The sequence below is a fragment of the Syngnathus scovelli genome, chromosome 4 (assembly GCF_024217435.2).
Source record: "Syngnathus scovelli strain Florida chromosome 4, RoL_Ssco_1.2, whole genome shotgun sequence".
Lineage (NCBI taxonomy): Eukaryota > Metazoa > Chordata > Actinopteri > Syngnathiformes > Syngnathidae > Syngnathus > Syngnathus scovelli.
Window position 1 is genome coordinate 19183942 of NC_090850.1, and position 20244 is coordinate 19204185.

The 20244-nt window shown below is 42.0% G+C and overlaps 1 protein-coding gene and 1 long non-coding RNA gene across 4 annotated transcripts in view; one reads left to right on the forward strand and one right to left on the reverse strand.

The window, feature by feature from the left end:
* LOC125966874 (uncharacterized) overlaps nucleotides 1-20244 on the forward strand; it is a 109775-nt gene that overhangs the window by 13267 nt on the left and 76264 nt on the right. The window lies entirely within an intron of this gene.
* On the reverse strand, nucleotides 13939-18558 carry irx6a (iroquois homeobox 6a). Of its 3 annotated transcripts, none has more exons than XM_049717369.2 (7): nucleotides 18168-18557; nucleotides 17101-17359; nucleotides 16105-16214; nucleotides 15588-15883; nucleotides 14708-15355; nucleotides 14530-14632; nucleotides 13939-14345 (listed from the first exon to the last, which is right to left on the reverse strand). In XM_049717369.2, the coding sequence occupies exons 1-7, from the start codon at nucleotides 18179-18181 to the stop codon at nucleotides 14342-14344; spliced, it is 1434 nt and encodes a 477-aa protein (XP_049573326.1). In that variant the 5' UTR covers nucleotides 18182-18557; the 3' UTR covers nucleotides 13939-14341. The 3 variants fall into 3 exon arrangements, with proteins under 3 accessions (XP_049573326.1, XP_049573325.1, XP_068506641.1); XM_049717368.2 differs by having other exon boundaries at nucleotides 17101-17409; XM_068650540.1 differs by lacking the exon at nucleotides 13939-14345 and having other exon boundaries at nucleotides 14526-14632; nucleotides 17101-17409; nucleotides 18168-18558.

A 20244-nucleotide genomic window follows, 5' to 3' on the forward strand; every position in this document is an offset into this window, starting at 1 on the left:
TGTTTAATGAATGTTTAATGAATGTTTAATGGTCGACCATTAAGGGAAGAAAGGGAGACGCGTGTTTTACGGATTTTAATGCATGTTAACACGTATGCACGCCATGTTAGCTAGCTCGGGAGCAATGTCTTGCATTTTTTATCATTAGGTACAACTAAATGTATTCTATACATTTAAGTCGGAATGCATGGTTGGAGACTGCGATGTATTCCACCAGACAATCCTTTTTTTCAAAGTTGTGTGTTCACATACTGTTTCATAGAGGATGAAATGATAGCTAGCGTGTTCTTGTTCTATCCAGTGTTGACACTGGAATTGCAATTCACGGATGTGTTTTTTTTTTTTTTGCATAACAATCAGAAAATGAAAGTGAAATAAATCAAGTGATTTTAAATAGTATTAATTTAATGATGCAAACATTTTATATTACACTACTATACTTTTAAAATTTTAAATGTAAAACAATTTAAATTCAAATCAGATTGAATTTGAGTGGCATAAATGCAAAATTAAAATGAGAATAAAACAAATGGGGTAATAAAATTTGAAGGAATATATCGCACATTAATATATTTTGTCTTTTGTATGAAATAGCTTTCTCGGTAGCTGGAAATTGATTATCAGTGTCTACAGAATTTGCAAAAGTCTCTCGAGAATTCTCAGCAGCTTCCATGTTGTCGCTGTCCAAAGTGTCACGAGAGTATCAACTCAGCTCAGATCACACAGAAAATATTTCCTAACATGTGTTGTGGTGCCTCGGCTTGTATGGCTGCCCATCGCGCTGTGTGTTTAGGGAAATGAAATGAAAAGTGCTCTTATGCCAGTGCCAGTCACAGATGCCCAGCACCAACCACCCGCCCTGGTCACCGCCTGTGCTGTCTGTGTCCCCACCAACCCTCCACTCATGACAGGGGCTTGATGGTCCCCCTTGCGAGGGCCCACAGGAGCCCCCATCAACCGGCAAAGTATGTCAGGAGTGAATGATGCAGGCTGTTCCTCAAATCTGGCTTGTCGGGAAACACAACCAAATGACAATCAGCAAAGGGAGGTTGCTCATTTGGTAGTATGAGAATATTATTTCTAAAATGTTGTGCTACAGTGATCACTGATCAATATACTGTAGCAGAAGAAAACTATACAGAGTGGCTATTTTTTCCTTTTTTGTGGAGTACCCCAGGGGTCAATTCTTGGTACTTTACTTTTCATTGTATATTTCATCGCTGTGAGATGTCCTACATAAATACAATGTGTATTTCTATTGCTATGCAGATGACTGCAAAATTTATGGCACTCTGAGACAGTCAAAAATGCTACTCGGGTGTTTGGATGAGGTCAAAGCAAGGTTGAAGGCTGTAAATTGTCCACAGCTGTGAATATGTACAATGCCCTGCAACTGACTGGCAACCAGTCCGTGGTTTGTCCGTCTCCCATCCTAAACGATACGTTCCAGTTCCCTGACCCTAATGAGGACAAACCCAATAGAAAAATGGAAGGATGGCTGGAGTCAGATGGATATGTTTAGAGTTTTTTTTTTTACCTTGGGTGGCTATCCTTGGTCTGAAAGCATATTGTATCAGAGTCTATCTATGGCGCCATCAAACCACACTGCAACATTTAAGCTGGTCTCCAATGGTGACTCATGAGGGTCATCAATCAAGCAGTTAGCTAATGTCACATCCAGCCCCATGAATCTTTCAGCTGCCTCCCAGCCGACCACCATCCACGTGCTCAGCAGATGCCTTTGAGAGAGCGCTGAGTCGGACATGCCAGCACCACAACTTTGATGTGAGCTTGCGGAGCAGATCGGCGTGAGGCCCGGCCGCAGATCTGTCCAGGATGTCTGGCTGAGGCACGGCATGGTGGCACTAAAGAACACACAACCCACCCTCCAATTCCACTCCGATGCTTGTGGCTGCCTTTTCATTAGGCACGCATCCACTTTGTAATGAGATCCAGCAAAAGAACGATATAAAAATCTATACTCATAAAAGATAATGCCTTGTCAGACAAGTGCTATTTCTTTCCATAATGTGAGACAGACACACATAATAGGTTCAAATAAAAATATAAGTGATACAAATAATTAAAAATAAGTATGTAAAATATAAATAAAATATATATGTAATATAAAATATAATTGATACAAATAATTAGAAACAAGTCTGTATGTAAAATTGTAATGAAAAACATACAAAAAAATAAATAAATACACTTCATACGAAACTTCAGAAAAGCTGAGTCTACTAATTTATTCACCTTTTTAATAAAAGAGGCTCTTGAGGCAAGCAAGGTGGTGCACCCCCTCGGCCGTCTGTGAGGGTGCAGTTGTTAATTAGGCCTGGGAATTCCACTGTTTTTCTTTTTTTTTGAAGGGGGGACAAAAGTAGCAGATGGACTCGGGCTGGGGTGTAGAGGTAAAATTGGAGAATAAAAATGGACAGAACAGGGACTGATAGGCAGGGAGCGCACCCTCTTGTCGTCCCTTGAAAAAGAGACAAAGCACCCAAGCAATTACAGAGCTGTCAAAGTTGTCACAGAAGAGAAGCCAATCTTGTATGGCCGAGTAAGATTTTTACTCTGAAATGCCGTACAAGGTTATGAAACCAACTATGAATAAAAAATGTGATCTAATCTCACAACCTAACCCTAAACCTAACCCTAACCCTAACTCTGCACTTTTTCACTTCTACTGTGAAAAGTCCAAAAAGAGCTAAAAGATAAACCGGGGCGATGAATTTGCTGCTCATTAATAATGTACTGTAAATTTTGTTTTTAACATTTCGTATGTTGCTTGATCAGTTTTATAATCTCGTCACATTGGGTTGAAAAATATGAAAACTGATTCATGAAGCAAATTTTCCCATCACTAGTTCACCCTGGGCTTGTATGAATTTTGGGTTCTCCGGCTTACTCCCAAGTTTGGAAAATATGTTGATATGAAGACATTATTATCGTAACAAAAGTAGTACGCAATATATAATATATAAAAATCGATACTCAATCAATCAATACTCCAGCATTATACATAACAGTATTATAACTTCCTGTCAGAGAACCCCAACCGCATTCACTTCTCGAATTTTCCAATTAATTTTACTGAAAAAGACCAAGAATAGCGAAAGATGCTACGACGATAAAAAACAAGGAGGCAAAAAATGATGGTAACTCAAGGAAATGCAATAAAAAACAAAAATCTCATTTCCATTCTTGCAGGGCAAAACAGATAAAGAAGATTGATTTAGCGGATGAACCATAAAAACAAGCAGCCCTAGAAATATTCTGCGGGGAGAAAAATTGCTCATGACGGGTGAGTGGAGTGGATAAGAAGCGGTGATCGCTGGATGGATAAAGAGCAAGGGAGAGGAAACGCTCAGTTACTGCCAGACTGGAGCACTTTTGACAGCATGCAACCATAAGGCCTGTCTCGTCTGCTAACATGCCAGCTGCACATACATGGGTGGGAGGAGTTTCACGGGGGGTGATGTCCCTGGGCATGACATCTTGACACGGGCGCCACATTGACAAATAGCTGCAGTTTTCACCTCCTGCTACACTGTCTGCTTTCTGCTACGGCGGCCCTCGTCGACTGCGGGTGGACGTGGGGGTTGACAGATATGCTGTTGGGACGTGAGGGTGGTGGGTAGCGAGGTGAGTGGGTAGAAGAGTCGAATCCCCGAAGGACGAGCGGGTGGCACCGGCCTTTGTCGCCTCACAACTGTGTCATCGCAACATGGCGGTGAATTGAGAGCTCAGATATGAAGCTAATCCATGCGGGAAGCAGACAATAGAAATTGTTCGGAAAAGTACAGAGATGGCTGGGCTGGTTTTGTGTCTCGCATAATCTAGTTGGAGCAATTCAGATCAACAAGTATGTAAGGTAGCCGAAAATCCTTTTTATCAAGCTATGTTTTGGTCTTGATAAAATTGCTGATCTGGCACATTAGCATTTATGCTATTCCAAAATGACGAATTTTCCAATTTTCATGGCTCAATCTGATTACCATATTTTCCAGACTATAAACCGCTACTCTTTGCAGAAACTATGAACCCTGCGGTTTATAGTCCAGTGCGGCTTATCTCTGGATATTCTATGATATTGTATGATTTGTGCATATTATCTTTTTTGTATGGAAATTAAACATTGAAACACCTGCGGCTTATAGTCCAGTGCGGCTTATATATTAACAAAAGTGGTACAAAAAAATGGATGGATGACAACACTATTGCTTCAAAAGTGAGAAAGTAAATACTATACAACATCTATGTGTAAATTGCGGTCCATCATGAACTACTTCTGAACTGTTTCTCTGTGACTACTCGAGCGCCAGTCCCGCCTCAGCGGAGCACGTGATGCCTGGCGTACCACGGGGGGGGGCCTTTAAGTGCTGCCGGTGCGCCCCGGTGATGGGCCCGTATTGATTAATCCTCGCCCGTGTAACCTCCAGCTCACTTTGAGGCGTCCCCGGTGTGCCCGAGCTCTCGCTGTGATTAATGCCCATCCCGCGAGCCTTACTTGCGAACGCGCCGTCGTGTCAGGCCAGATTTGTCAGCTCACAACTTATAGATTAGTCCAGCTCAACTTCGGGGGGCCCCTTTAGTGTAAATCTGTCCCTTTTTCAAGCTTAGGCGCATCCCTCGGGCGAGGGGCAGATGCATTAAACAATCCTCCTAATAGATAAGCTACATTGGGTTTGACTTTCTAACCGTACGTCCTTCCTCACATCTCTCGTTGCCGAAATAGAATTGCGTGAAAGAGGAGGAGGGGGGGTATCCTCACCGGGGTTTTTGTTAAAATATTTATAGGTCAGGGTTGACTGGTTAAATTGAATATCTATGCCGATCTCATCCGCCTGTTTAACTTGCGGCTGGGCAAATATGTTTCCTAGGTGATAACCTTTTATGTACCGGTCTTCAGACTTCATTGAAATGCATGGAGATAAAAATGTGTCACACTCGGCAGTGGAGCGCGCCGATACTCGATTATTCAAATGATAATTGACCGCCACCTGTAGACGCCACGCATCCATTCACGAGTCAATCACTTTCCAGTGTTAAGATTTTATCCCACCCACCCCCTACCCCCTCCAATGTCATTTACATTACAAACCCACACTGAATGTCAAGTATCCGGGGCAGAGAAGAATGGCGGTGTGAGATATACGGCCAATTATGATTTTCCATCTTTTTAATAATTTAAACGCTGTTGATGTGTGAATTACTGGTCGTGCTCCCGTTCTAACAAATGACTTGAAATGACTTGAACAAATAACAAATCTTCATCTATAATTTGTTTGATATAATGGCTTCTAGTGGCTTGCTGTCGAAGGCTAGATAAATTGACTATCTGCCGCAACGTGTTGATGTTGCTCGGCTTTTTCTTCCAGACAGGATGTAGAATGAATACATATTCATAAATTTATACACATTCAATCATCTGATATTTCGGTGACTCCTCATTGTAAGAAATACAGAAATGCAGGTCGGTTCTCTGCCAATCTGTTTTGCTAACAATGCCAGTATGAATAAATCAGCGTTTTTAGCTTCTTTCATAAACAGCACCATTGATTAACTTATCTTCATAAATTAGGTCAAATATTTAAATTCTGATATTTTTGCAAGGCCTCATTGTGAGGAACATAAAAACGCAAGTGATTTACATTTTGACGATAATGTCGGTATGTTTACGTTACTGCAGTCTCGCTGCTGAATGGTTCATTCAACATGAAAACATTTTTCGCTCAACACAATCATGCTGACAAATGCATGCTTATCGATATACGAATCGATGAGATTATCTGATATTCGTGCAAAGTGTTTGGCACAAGTGGGCTCTTAATTCAGTTCACAGTAACATGGAGAACCATCGTTATAGTGAAAGAAAACATCGAGACAAACGTAGTTATTGGGAAATTTGACGTTTGTCGTGTCAGGAATTGTACCGATTTCCCTCTCCTGGAAAAAACAGTGACGGTTGACATCTGCACCAATGTCACACCATTTGCATAGATCTCCTAATTGAAGGCGTGAAAAGCAGCCAGTGTTTGTTTAAAGTCAACCGAAGCTCTATAATTAGCAGTGTTTAATTATGGAAATGGCTCGCCGAGGAGAATTTCAAACGCACTCCCCCTTTCCTCGGGATCATTAGTCACCGAGCCACAAAAAAAAAAAATGAAATGCTCTCAGCTATGAAGGGTTCATATTTCAAGCTTATAGCTGCTAAAAGGCTGTACTCGGAAAATCAATTTTATGAAAGTCCGTTCAGCACTAAAGGGAGTTCTATGCAACTAAGCAATTTTCAAATAATGTCAGCGGGTGGCCTGATTCATGGACGCTAACAAGACTTTACTCTCCTTTGCCTGGAACATTATCCTTCAAGCTCGGTTCAAAGATTAGCCTCTGGTTAGCGTAGCTCTGATTTGAAGGCAGCAAATACTAAATGAGTAGTCCTCAATAACATTCCACCCAAAAGCATTACAATGATGTCCCGCCCTTGACCTTGCGCACTGTAAACACGAACATATGCTCGCCATCCACGCCGTAAATCCCATCACTTCCTTTACCGCGGCCCACATCGTGAAGGATGAGGACATATGTGCGAGGGGTGTCGCATCGGGAGACCACATCACCCGACGGGAGCATCCCACCCACTGTGCTAATAGCATCTTATGGGGGATTCTTTGGTGTCTTTTTGGGGATGCCAAGAGGGGGTGGTGGGTCACGTATAAAAGCGTCTGCAGCTGCGTGATGCGAGGGGGGGGGACGGCTGGCCCGTGCTCCTCGCAGGGAATTCCCATTAGGCAGATTGATTGTTTCCTCTCCTCTCCCACTTTGATTCATGTCTTCCCTCGCAGCTCTAATGAACCATCAGCCGTATGGCACCACTCAGGGCATCTGTGCATCGACCCCGCTACTGTACGCTATAGGCGAGGGGAGGGCATAGCACGTCCTCACCTTTTTGGCAGGATCACCTACTTGACCCATTGCATGAATAAATATTTACCTACTTAACAATGATTTTGTAATTCAAGTAGTTCATTTCAGGATGACTCGCTGTGGTGCGTGATTAAGTAGAGTTTCGGAAGTATGTCAATAGAAATAATAACAAAAACGTGACGGTTCTGTCAAGTGCACCATACCTGCTGTGATCTGGAAGAAAAAAAAAGAGCTTCCTTAAAATTCTATTTTCGTAGCATTGGAGCAAATTTAACGTGACATTTAATCATGACATCCAATTTTAGTGTGTTTTGGGTTTAATTTACAAAAAGTCATCACATTTCAGGATGACAACAAAACATTTGGGGAATTTTTAATTGCTGTCAAATGTCAACATGGATTAAATTTGACCTCAACTTGGGATGGGGATATGTCGTTGATTGTTTTTCATACATAAATGCCACTCGAGGAGACAAAAATGAGGTCTCCAGCCTGCTCACTGTAAGTTTGCCCTGGGTGACACGAACGAATTCACGTCCCCACACCTCGCCTTCTGGGTGTAACAACGCCTCAGCAGGCCTGCTCACTGTATGTGGAGGGAGCTGTCTCTAGAGGTCACTGCAGTTCCATGGGTGACACGTTCAACAACATTCACTTCCATTCACCTCTGAAGTGTGTGTTTGTGCGATATATGTGTGTGCACGTGTCATCAGAAGCTGCAGATTAAAATCCACATGCGTCTGTGTTGGACGCTAATAGCAGTGATTTCACACTGGTCACAAACACACCACAAAATCTCTGTGGATGATCTAGGTGGGAAATGAAAGGTGTCCATGAGAACAGGATGTTGTTTTATGATTATTTTACACCTCAAAAAGGCAAGGGCATTGCTAGATTATGTGTTGAATCTGTTTAGTTTTTTTAAAGCGTTGGAAAAGTGAGTAAAGTTGCATGAGAGTAACCTTGGAAATAAAAGTTAAGTATCTATCGCTCGATTGATCCGTCCGTCCGTCCGCCTGGTATGTACCTTTCATGATGTGATTTGTTTTTAGAAAAAGCTTTATAAGGCTGCACTATATGTTTCCCAAACCTCAAAAACATGCAGTGGGGCGCCTCATGGCCACTAATTCTATTACACAGAGTTATTTTGAAAAAGTCTAAACATTTACAGTGCGCCGTACACTGAAAGCCGCTCTTCCACATGCTTTGTTTGTGTTGTGGTCGGTGGCAGCAGTAGCGGCGGCAGTTCAATGGGCACCGATGCCAAGTTCAAAATTAGTAACAAATTTAATATGCGCTCCACTGGCATCCGGTGCAAAGGGCCCGATATAGAAACCCCACAGAAAATTCGGAGCAGATGCAGAAAATGACGAGTGCGATGAGGCTAAGTGAGCTGAAGTGCTAACACGAGCGCTAAAATGTCTTTGGCAGCATTCTTTTATTGTTGCAAAGCCCCAACGGCAAACCGCAAACTATCAGCATGAGTTAAAGCAGGGGTTGTAAACTGATGGCAAGGGGGCCCAAATGGGGCCCTAAAAGGAACATGTGAACCGGTCCAGCATTAAATTTTACAACTGGATGCACAGTAGTATATTCCAATGCAAAATCTTTACTTAGTTTTGAAAATCTATTACATTGTATATTTAAAAAATTCTTAACCCAATATTTTACAATTGTTTTATCAGCTATATCTAAAAAGACTCCTCCATGCATTAGTTTTCTAATTACACATTTTATAATGTGTATTGGTAAATCATATACAGTATTTACATTTATAGATACTGCAGAACAAAATATGAACCACTATTTGATGGCAATTTATTTAATTGATAATTGCACACAAATGAAAATTACATCTTTTTTTTTAACAACTGTGGATTGACTTGAATGTAGTTTTCCCTCGGACCAGCAGAGGGAAGTCATTGCTCTTGCTTGTGTATCCTGATGATGATGACTGATAGCCAAAGCAATGTGTCACTTATTATATTTAGATAATGCGAGCACGGTGGGCCTTTTTGAAGTCTCATTTATTAGCATCAGGGAGATAAAGGGTCTAGATTCCTTCGGAACAGGTCAGCGAGGGCTTAAGTATCAGTCAGCGCACATGGAAGTGTGAAAGGGAACATTTACAGGCATCAGTCATAGCTGGAATAAGATGGGCCAATAAAAATAATCATGATGCGCCATCTTTGCTGTAGCTCCGGGCTGCAGGAGACATAATAGAGGCTTTTGTTTTTATGAGCCTTTATAAATGGAGGAAAGTGGAGAATGTGTGGTCTTTGTATGCCCTCTCTCCTCTTCCTCCTCCTCCTCCTGCTCATTGTTTACCTTCGCTGCTGCAGAATGTAGAGCAAGTCGGGACTGCCCCGTGGCCGCCGCCTCTGTGTCAAAATCACGTCAAGCGCTGGCACGCGAGAGCCGCAAACAAGCGTTTTTAGCTCGTCTACTAGTTGCGGCCTACGTCTTGATGGTGCTTATGCCGACCCATTTATTTTGTTTGTTTGCCATAAACAAAGCCATTTTGTTTCCACAGACACACGACAGCCGCCATGCATCAAATTTTAAAAGGAGGGCCCGTTTGATTTACTGGCAGGGAAGCTCGGCCGCGTGTCGTAAATTACGTTTGTTTGTGTTCGACACGGGCTGCTTGTGATTTGAGTCATTGTGAGGTCATCACTCAGTGCGTTTCTATGAACACCTAAGTAGCTTTGACGACGATAGTGTCAAAGTGTGGCACAACCTGACAACCAGGATGCTGTCTAAACAAGTTTTACCAAATACAATTCCTTTCAAATATATTTGAATATGTTACATTCAAATGTATTTGTTTCCCCCAGCAGAATGTATGATTACATTCCGTCAAAGTGTTTGTGCTGATTTCACATTTCCTTGGCACGTTTGCTGCAGTAACAGTAAGCAGAGTCGATACAGCCATCAAGCAGGTGTGGCAACTCCATTAGGGACTCCGGAACACCGATGAGAGCAAGAAGCCCAAAACAGTGCGGAAAAAAAGTGCTGTCGACAACCATACTGTGTTATGTGTAAGCTTTTCTTCTGCCTGCGGTGATGCCAATGAAGCTAATACAGCGGGAGTCGCGGGTAGTCCAGGCAGTTCGTTATAGGTGCCACCGCCGAGTCGTTTCGGAGGAGTGGAGGAAAACGCAGCTCTGCGGCCATCAAATGTGCGCTGGTGGTGTTGGCACAGGATCAGGAAATCGGAGACATAAATTGGAGACAATTGTGAGGCTTTTGCCGTCTGCTCGCCAAATGACGTTCTCAGCAGATTCTCACTTATCAAAACTATGACAATGAGTAAAAACATTGTGACGCTGTTTTTCCCCCCACTCTTGTCTTCAAGATAACTTTATTATTTATCGTGGTACCCAGATTTACAAGTTTGATTCACTCAACGACTGACCAAGGTTGTCTCAGTTCATCAAATCAGTAGTCCCCATTGAAATGAATTGCAATGCCGTTAATTCGTCCCAGCCGTCTTAAATCATCACCATTTTTTGTAACGTGTTTTTAATAAATATAGAATTTATAGCAACTCTTAAATCACCGCTATTAAAATGGACTTTTGACCGAGGTTGAACCTTAACAGTTAAATCATACTACTATAAAATGATCCGACCAACATTCGGCGCTGGACAATTTTGCTTATTATGTTATGTTTCCCCGGTTGCGAAAGCAGATGCCCAACATTGAGGGGAAGAAAAACAGAAGGAGCGATTGAGATTAAAAAGATGTGTGTGTGGAGCGGGGATTATGAAAGGGCATTAAAATGACACAGAAGATTATGCTGATGCCCGTGACGGCATCCTCGCTAAGGTCAACGGCAGCAAAACGGACAAACATAACCCAACAAACAAGATAACAGGAGTTTAACACTAAATAGAGAAATGAAAGCCTCTTTGGTTCTGAGATTTATGATTGTTTGCTTTTTACTGTGTGAGAGGTTTGTTTACCTCCACCAGCGAGTCCATACAAAAACCGTATAGCAGATTTTTTTTTTCAAGGCATACAGTCATGGAAAAACATATTTGGGCGTATTCCTGTGCATTTCTAAAGCATCTTTTGACTTCTTCACCAGTTCCACAAGAAATGTTACATAGACTTCTTTAAAAAAAATATTACCGTGAACGTTAGACTAGGACTCCTGCAGGGGAAGAAACTATATTTTCATAAGGGAGTGATCTTAGCTCTATTGGCTCCCGCCAGCGGTCTGAACTCGCCGAGTGTCTGCAAGCGAGCCGCTGTGCGTGTTTTTAGAGAAAACACGGCAATCCAAACTTGCAGCGTCCCCGGAGAACCATTTGCACTCCTTCCAGTAGTTACACAGTCCGAGCAGCGTAAATGACCTCTCGCTGCATTTCGCTGCTTCCACTGACAACAGGGAAAGAGTGTGACGGGCTAAAATCGACTAAAAAGCTCTCTAGAAACCAATATATAGCATAATTTTGGATAAAAAGAAATGGTTAGAGGCTGTCAGAAAATAATTTCAGATACAAGCTTCAGTTACTACTTCTTTGCGAGTCTTGAGTTTGGCCACTTTGCTGGTATTCCACCTGATCCAAACTAAGAAATAAATTAGACGTTTGCTTAACTTATGAACCTGCTTACAAAGATCTTGTCAGTGATTTGAATTGCTGGTGGAGGTCAGATAGCAGGCCAAAGGAGAACGACGCCCCGCAGAGCGTACCGGGGGCTGGGGTTTAAACGCGAATCACGGTCCCTGGGAAATGGCGGCACACCAGCATTAATTTGTGCCATGCTCAATTAGTGTCACGTCGATGGACAAATGTGGCAAAGACAAAGGTGTTGGAGTAGATCAGAGGCCGGCGCTACTTCTGGAATGAAAGCCGGGATGTTTTGGGACACGAGGAGCGGGTCAAAGACGGGGTAGAAAACATCCAACCCCGGAAAGCGTACAAAGCCAGCTTTTCATTCCGACGGGCTCGTAATTGTCTTTGACAAAACTCATTAGCGGGGACCTTGTAGCGACATCGTCAATCTGAAATTCCACGGAGAGAGACATGAACCCAAACAATATGGCATCCTCGTTGCATTGAACAAATGTAATGAAGGGTACACATTGAACTCCAGAGAGCCCGAGCTGCCCGGCGTGGGACACATCAAATGGCACCTCCCGGTTGGCACTTCGACCGAAACGATTGTTTCCGAGGTTGTTGTTGTTGTTGTTACGCAGGCTTACTATTTAGACCGAGAGGCCGCCGCTGTCGAGTCACAATGATTCCGATTCTTTTTACACGGCGGCTACCAGCTCATTAAGAGCAAGACCTCAATGGGTCATGATGGATGCCACTGAGAGCACTTTGTCAGAAGTTAACCCATAGTGGACATGAATCATTCCTCCACACAATGTAAACAGTCATTGTGTAAGTGCCCGCGACCCCTCTGTGACCCTGCTCACGGGAGCAAGACAAATGCGTCAATAGTTTACTCTTGTTCCCACATTATGCTCCGCTCCGGACCTTTATTTCACATTTTGGCCATGATTTTTTTTTTAAACTGTATTATGAGGTTGTCAATTACAAATTTGTGAGTAGTTTCTGAGCAATAAAAAAATACTTTTATTTAAAAAAAATCTTATTTTATTCTTTTAAAAATAGTAATGAATAAAAAAAGTTAATGAAAAATAAATAAAATCAATAGAAAATATGAATTTATTTGTAATTTATCTAATCATATTTGATTAATCACATCAAACATTCCTGATCTACCAGCTTCTGTACATTGGACCCCATCAGTGACCTTTGCAGAATATTGAACAGAGAAGTCTTAATGTTCCATCAATTAAGTGTACAATGGTTCTAACCGGCTTAATCCAACTATGTGATTTGTGACACTGGAAAAGAGCAAAGTTTATGACCCCCCTCAAAAGATCAATGACTTCAGCAGAATGGGCGACGCTGTGGCGCCCTATTTACCTCCATCACATTTCACGAGAGATGTCACAGATTAATAATTCTGTCAAACCTATTTAAGCATTGATGTTTACCCTCACTTGTTTTTCTTTTTGCACATTTGTGCCTCATTCTCAGATTATGGCAAATCTGTTTTGGATTATGAAGAGTGGAGACCCCCCCCCCCACCCTCCCTCTGACCCACCATTCTTCTCCCCCCTCCCCTCCCATAAGAAAAATGTAATTTACCAAGATGAACGTGTAATGGGGAGATTTGCACATCCGCATTGAAGCTACCTAAGGAACTTATTAAGGCGAAACATGGAAGTTTACCACAGATTTCATGTCTGACCTCAGATTAGACATGTAGGACAAATAATACGCCCCCCTCACCCCATTCCCCAATACCCCATATTTAAAAATGTGCTTAAGATACTGTATCTCAATCCTGTCTTAATTTTTCTTCCAATGCAATAAAATGAAATATCCCATGTGTGTGTTTATCTACATATGTGTGCCTTCAATCAAAATCATGTACTTTATTTAATTTTAAAATACCACCAGACCCATTGAGCTGTCACAGTGGCTTGTGTTTGTTGTTTTTTGTTATTTTTATGGACCAGCCAGGACACCTATTTAGCATTAGCATCCGAGCTAACAAGTGTGATATACATAAGTACATAAAAACTTTATTTTTTAATCTTAACATCCTTCTACTAATCATGATCTTTTATTCGTTAGCCATAACGAGACGGACTGAAAGCAAAAGAGTCGAATCAAAGCAACTCTGATGGGCCGTGTGAACGGTTTGATGCTACAAATGACCTTTTAATGAACACAATGCTAAGTTAGCTCAGCACACGAGGGACGCGCCATCATTGAGCATGCGTTGCCGCGCTTTGGCTACAAAGCGCTCGACGCCACCGGTGATTAAACCGCGCCGACGACGCCTTTCTTGTACGACTTGTAGATTCGGCTCACGCACGTCTAGCGGAGGCGGTCAACTTTGATCAAATGTGCATCTCCCATGTTTGAATGCACGTCCCTTCAATGCTATTGAAATAATCACAACGCACAGTAAAGTCTTTGAAAAAATGATTTTTTTTCATAAAAACAAAGAAATACACAGTTCACATTATAACACAATGACAACACAACATTTAACGTAATATTTTTTTCACGCCACAATACATATTTCGTAAAAGAACATTTAAAGGGGACACAGAATAATCAATGAAAAACAAATAAATAAATAAATTAGTTCGCAATGAGACAAGATTGCTACAAACAAATTTCCATACAATTTTACATGTATGATTTTTGCATAAAGTCTTCACCACCATATAAAAAACAAAAAGTTGTGCAAAATGTTCCACAGTTTGTTTGCTCCGACTACAACACGCAGCGCTCATAATTGTCCCACTGAGGCCTTTACGCCCATTAGTGCATAATTACCCTCCTAATTGTCGTACGGCCTCCATTCACCTAAAGGGGGAAAAAGAAATAGATCATTAGAATAACTACAATTAAAAGTAAAAAAGTACGTATGTGTTAGGATTGGATGACCTATGACTGATCTGAAAGTCCTGACTTTGCAAAGATAATGCTGATATTCATGTGCAGAAGAATGTTTGTAATTTTTCCATTTTTGGAACTACAAAAACTTCACCTCTTCATCACAGGCCTGAATGCAGTGACCTTGTCGTCCTGCAAGATCACACACGCTTGACTGAGGTCTGACGACGCCTCCGCTGCTTTGGCGCCGGAGAATCCTGCACAACCAAGAAAAAAAAGCATTTAAGAAATGTGCTTTTTTTTTTTGAGTGCTGTGTTTAAATGTCGTTCACCTTCAGTTGTGGAATATTGGCATGTGTCTGTGAGGGCAGCGTAGGACGGACCGTGCAGCTGGAGGCCTTTGTGATTGAAGCTGCCTGGGCCATAGATTTTGGAGTGCAAAGGGGGGCCCTCAGGAAAAGGGGTCACAGCACCGGAGACACTATTTGCTTCCTGGAGGCCTCTCATGAGCCCGCATTGTCCTCCGGGAACAGCGGGGGCGCCTGCTAACCTTTGGAGCTGGCAGTCCCCGCTCGAGTTGCTCGTCCTGAGCTCGGAGGCGTGCTGCGGGCTCAGAATGATCCCCGCCGCCGCCGTACGAGCCAAGGACCAAATCCGAGGCTTGTCCGACGCTTCAAAGTGAGATAGAGTTAAGGTTCCTGTGGTGGACGGGGTCTTGGACGCCACGGGATCGAGGAAGTCAGCAGGAAGAGGAGGGAGCGGTGGTTTGATGGCGCAGGGGAAGGCGTGGTGGAAGCTGTTGGACACATTCAAGTGAAGCTCGGAGGTGCAGTCTCTTTTGTGGGGTGAAATGGAAAGTGCCACAGCCTCGTCCGGGACTCCCTTTTCGCATTCGCCATCCAGCTTGTCACATTCGTCCTCGTCCATGTCCTCCAAATCGCTTAGATGTAAATCTTTCTCTTCCTTGCACTCATTGGAATCTACAAGAAATGAAAATTTGGAACAAATGAAATTCCTAAACACAATTCAACATCATCCATGAGGGGTGGCAAAGCACTACTTTTAGAAGTTCCTCAAATAACTTCAACATAGCTCTCTAGACTCTACCATGACCATTCTGGAGGGGGTTCCATTAAAAAAAAAAAAAATCATGCAACTAAATTTTGACTAACTTAACAAAAAGTGACCAGATGTAACTGATATGGGACAAACCTTTGGTGAGACAGTCATGGTCAATCTTGCTGATGTCGTCTTTCCTGTCATCGCCGGCCTTATTTTTGGGCGACCACGTCATCTTGTTCTCCTTCTTGAGCCTCCGTCGAGCGTTGGCAAACCAAGTGGAAACCTGGGTGAGGGTCATCTTGGTGATGATAGCCAGCATGATTTTCTCCCCCTTGGTGGGGTACGGGTTCTTGCGGTGCTCATAGAGCCACGTTTTCAAGGTGCTGGTGGTCTCTCGGGTGGCGTTCTTCCGCCTGGCCGTACTGTTAAAATCCATCGTCCCGTATCTGCACACACAAGGATTCGACTGAGTGATAGCACACTGCTACCTTCTCATGTTGGAAATCGATATACACCAAGACATGAAGCCAAGTATCCGAGTAACAGCCTGACCGTTGACCTCAGTGCGGTTTGCTAATGAAAAGTGGAAGTGTAGCAGATTTTGGCAAGCGAGCCCGTCTGAGCTCGAATGACACAAAGTGGACAGAAAGTGGAGCATAAAACTCACCTGTCATATTGATACTGGCCCAGCGACGGATCGTAGGGATAGTACGCGGCCGTTTGACTGATTCCCGAGTGTAAAGTGCCTGCGGTCTCCTTCATGTCGTACTGTGGATTCTGACACACACAAAAAAAAGTATATAGTTCAATGTTGCGCAACTTTTTTTAATTATTCCATTTGAAATAAAATGATAAAACTGTCCCCTGGGTGTTTCTAGAGTCATTCTTGAAAACACATAGGCCTACTTAAAACAATTTTTTTAATTAAATTGTTCTTTGCAGTATATTTAGAGAAAATCATTTTGTATAAGAGTGAAACTTTTAATTATTCATGCAGTTCTTTCAGTTTTGTTACCTTAATACAACCCGATGACGATAGATTTATCTAGCAGATACTTTATTGATCCCCGGGGGGAAATTCAGTATAATGTAACACAATATCAAAATTGTGCACTCAGTATGGCTGCTTTAAAGAATATAAACACATTAATTTATTCATTAAGTACAAGTTAGAGCAAACTTTTGCACACATTTATTCACGGCATCTTGTTTTACTTCTTAAAGTTGGACCCCTATATCGTTATTTCTTGTATTTATTGGAACTTTAGAGTTTAAAATGAATCACAAAATTAAGAGAATCTATATAGCAGGATACAATTGAATCATAATGAGTCTGGTTTTTTTTTTTGTTTATTGGGTAAATGAAGACAACTATGGTTACATGAAAGAAAAATATTCACTTTTATATTTATATTTTTTACACCCCCTCCAGAATGTTTTTTTAACAGTTATGTGGAAAAAAATGTCATTTTCCAGACATTTATTTGATCCTTTTTTTTTCTATATTTCTACTAACTTTCCCTAGAGGTGTAAAAACCTAGTCGGTTGCATTTAGGAGTTTGTCATCACATTTTCCCTAATGGATCGATTCAGCCAAGCAAAGCCACCCCTCTCTCTCTCCCTTCCTCCCCCTCTCCCCCTCAACAAGCAGAGGTGAGCCCACCAGAGAGGAGTAGATAGCGGCGGAGGGTTCGGTTCCGTAGGGGAAGTAGTTGGCGTAGTTCTGGCTGGCTGCAGCCGCCGCCGCGTAGGGGGAGCCGTACACCCCCAGAGCAGCCGCATTGAGCTCGCTGCGGCTCCCAGCCAGCAGCCGGTTCTCGTAAGGCGCGGGACAGCAGAAGGAGGCGGCGGCGGCTGTGGCGGCCGCCGCTACGGCTGCGGGCGTCTGAGCTCCTCCGGTGGAGCCTTCGGGCGGCACCGACCTGGAAATCGAATCGCAGCAAGTCGTACTGGGGTTTGCCGACACGAAAAACTGCACAGAGAGAATGATGGACAGAACAGTCGGATAAAAGTCTTGAAATGAATAAAAAAACAAAAGTAACTGAAGCAAAATGAGGGTCAATTCGATTGTGACAAAAAGTAAATTCTCTTTATTGGAGGTAAGTCACTTTTATGACAATTCCTGATTTATTACCAAGTTTAGTTTGTACCGTGTAATTGACAATTTTATTAATAAATGACATTATTTGCTGGTTAAATTAAACTTTATACATTCTGGGTGATATATTTAGCGGCTGTAAACTTGTGTCTTTAAATTATTATTTTTTCTATTATTATCAAACAACTCTATAAAAACTAACCAACACTTTTCTGTTCACATTTTAGTATTAAACTCGTACTTGACGTTCAATTGAGACCTCAAAACTTTCCACTGACTAACTTTTCACATCAAAAATCCAAATACAATCATAAAAACGAGAGTTTTGGTCACAGTGAGCACTCTTGAATCATTTTGAAGTTCATCCAAAAGATGCGTAATTACGCGTGGCGCGCGTGGTGACATCAATCTCGCTTTTGTCACCAGAAAAAAAAAAAAAAAAAACGACAACACGTGAGTTCATTCATAATTCAGTGTTATTGGACAAGGGTGCGTATGTCGATATGGCACAACAAGCACCAAGCAAATGGTGAAAAAAGTCAATAAAATGTCACATTTCAAACAAGAGAAGTTTTTGAATGGAGGAAATCATTTTAAGGTTATTTTTTAAAAAAGCGAGGAAAAAGTCTTACCTGTGAACTTGCATTGTAAGGATATCCAAACTGGGAGAAAGACATCGCGCCTTCTATTGTAACCATCAGCAATAACTCCTCCTCATGCAGCCGGGATCGATTGCTCCCAATTCCACTTCAAATCCGCACACTTCCACGCATTTCCACGCGCGCACGGCCCTGCTCTTCGCCCCTCTCAATAATACATGACTTTCGCCCATATAGGAGGGGAGACTTTGCCGCGGATTGTTTTATACGAATGAATAATCCCCTCCGAGGATCTGATGAGAAATGAAATTAAGCGTCATTAGTTGAAAAAAAAAAAATGTTAGGCGAAGGAGGCTTAAAGGATAACGTAAGACTTGCAAGATATGGACTGTGCTTGTTCTATTATTTGTGCCTCTATAGTTCTTTAGCATTCATCCATGCAAGGGTAGCAGCGTGACGTCACTGTAATCCCGAAACGCCACGGTGGTGTACCACGGATGCGGATCAAATCTTTGCCAGTCGCGTGCAATATAAAGATGCGCTCTTCTCTCCCTCCTTAAAGTGCACACACGTACAAATGGACAATTAATCGCCATGGCAACATATTACTCACTCTTTATTACTTTGAAAATATTCTATTATTTTTTTTCAAGAACATTTATTTGTGATTATTTTTTTAATGCAGCTTCTCTTTTATTTTAACTGTGGCAATCAAGTAGTAACAGCATGAGTATAAATACTATTAAATATGTTCTTTATGATGAAGTTAAAAAAACTACCTACACTGATTTCAATAGTTAAGAGTTAAATCACACTTTTAGACAGGACTGCCCCTACCCTTTCTCAAATAATGTAAGGTATAATGCTTTACCTTTATAAACCATAATCCTTATTTTAAAATCATTATTAAACAAAATTTCCATGACTTTTGTTGTAGTTTACAGAGATGTACAACTACACTTCATGCCATGGCACTCTTATACGTCTAACACTCCATACAGAAATTATTAAAACACGACTATTTAAAAAAATATTTAAAATATTTCCCATTTCCCCCTTCTTGGCTCTCTTTTAGCGAGAGGGTAACCCCCTTAGTAGGATTGTTATTTGTATTTATTTATTTTTTGACAGGTCAATAGAGCTGTGATTGATGCGCTCCTTGAAACCAGCGTGACCATTATACGCTGCGTGCGTAATTGTATCAATTAACAAATGACTCCAAGCACCTTGTTTAACCAACGAGTGAGAGTGAAAAGATACCTTGGGGGTGAAATCTGAGGTGGCGCTTAAAGAAGAAAAGAGACAGTCTAATTAAATAAAAGGTGGGGGTGGATGAAAATGTATTTTAGTTGAATGATGCTCACATGATGAAAGGAGAAATCATTTAAAGCTTTGTTAAACATCGCCAGTAAACAAACAACTTTGCTCCGTCGCACAGAGTTGGAATCACGTGAGCCACAATTGTGAGAGACTGCGTGGACTTGTCAAAAACAAAAAAAAGGGTCCCATGGGCATGATTGTGACTGACGTGTGTTGCCCCCTCCTTTTTCCCTGAGCCTGCAGTTACAAAGTTTCTCTTCGGGGGGCACTGAAGAGTCACCTCGAGGAGGGAATAAAGATCTCCTTTGATAAGTGCACAGATAGGGACTAGAAGAAATTCTTATTGTTGGTGTAGATTCTCAGTCATCCAGGTCATGGTGATCCGTAAAGTGTATGAAAATAGAGCCCTCATCTTGTCTGCTTTACGTGGTGTAACATCAGCAATTAGGCAGCGAGAAAAAATTGCAGCAACCGAAATGTAATTGCTCGCTATGTTGGTTGATGCACTTGGTTCGACAAGGACATACTCAAGAGTGCCCGGGTGCATATGGACTCATGGACACTTATGCATAATGCATGTCCAGCAGTCAACGTACATCTCCCTGAATCTGGCTGAAATGAACACTAATTGTATTGGCAGATTGGCCACAGTGACCTTGCCTTCCGTCACATCTTCACAATGACAAAAATCCTCACACGTCTGTGTCTGTGGACTTGATGACTTAATAATCACAAAAGAGTCCCTTTTTAGATTCATAGTAAACTGTGGAAATGGGGCTTCACGTTAAGT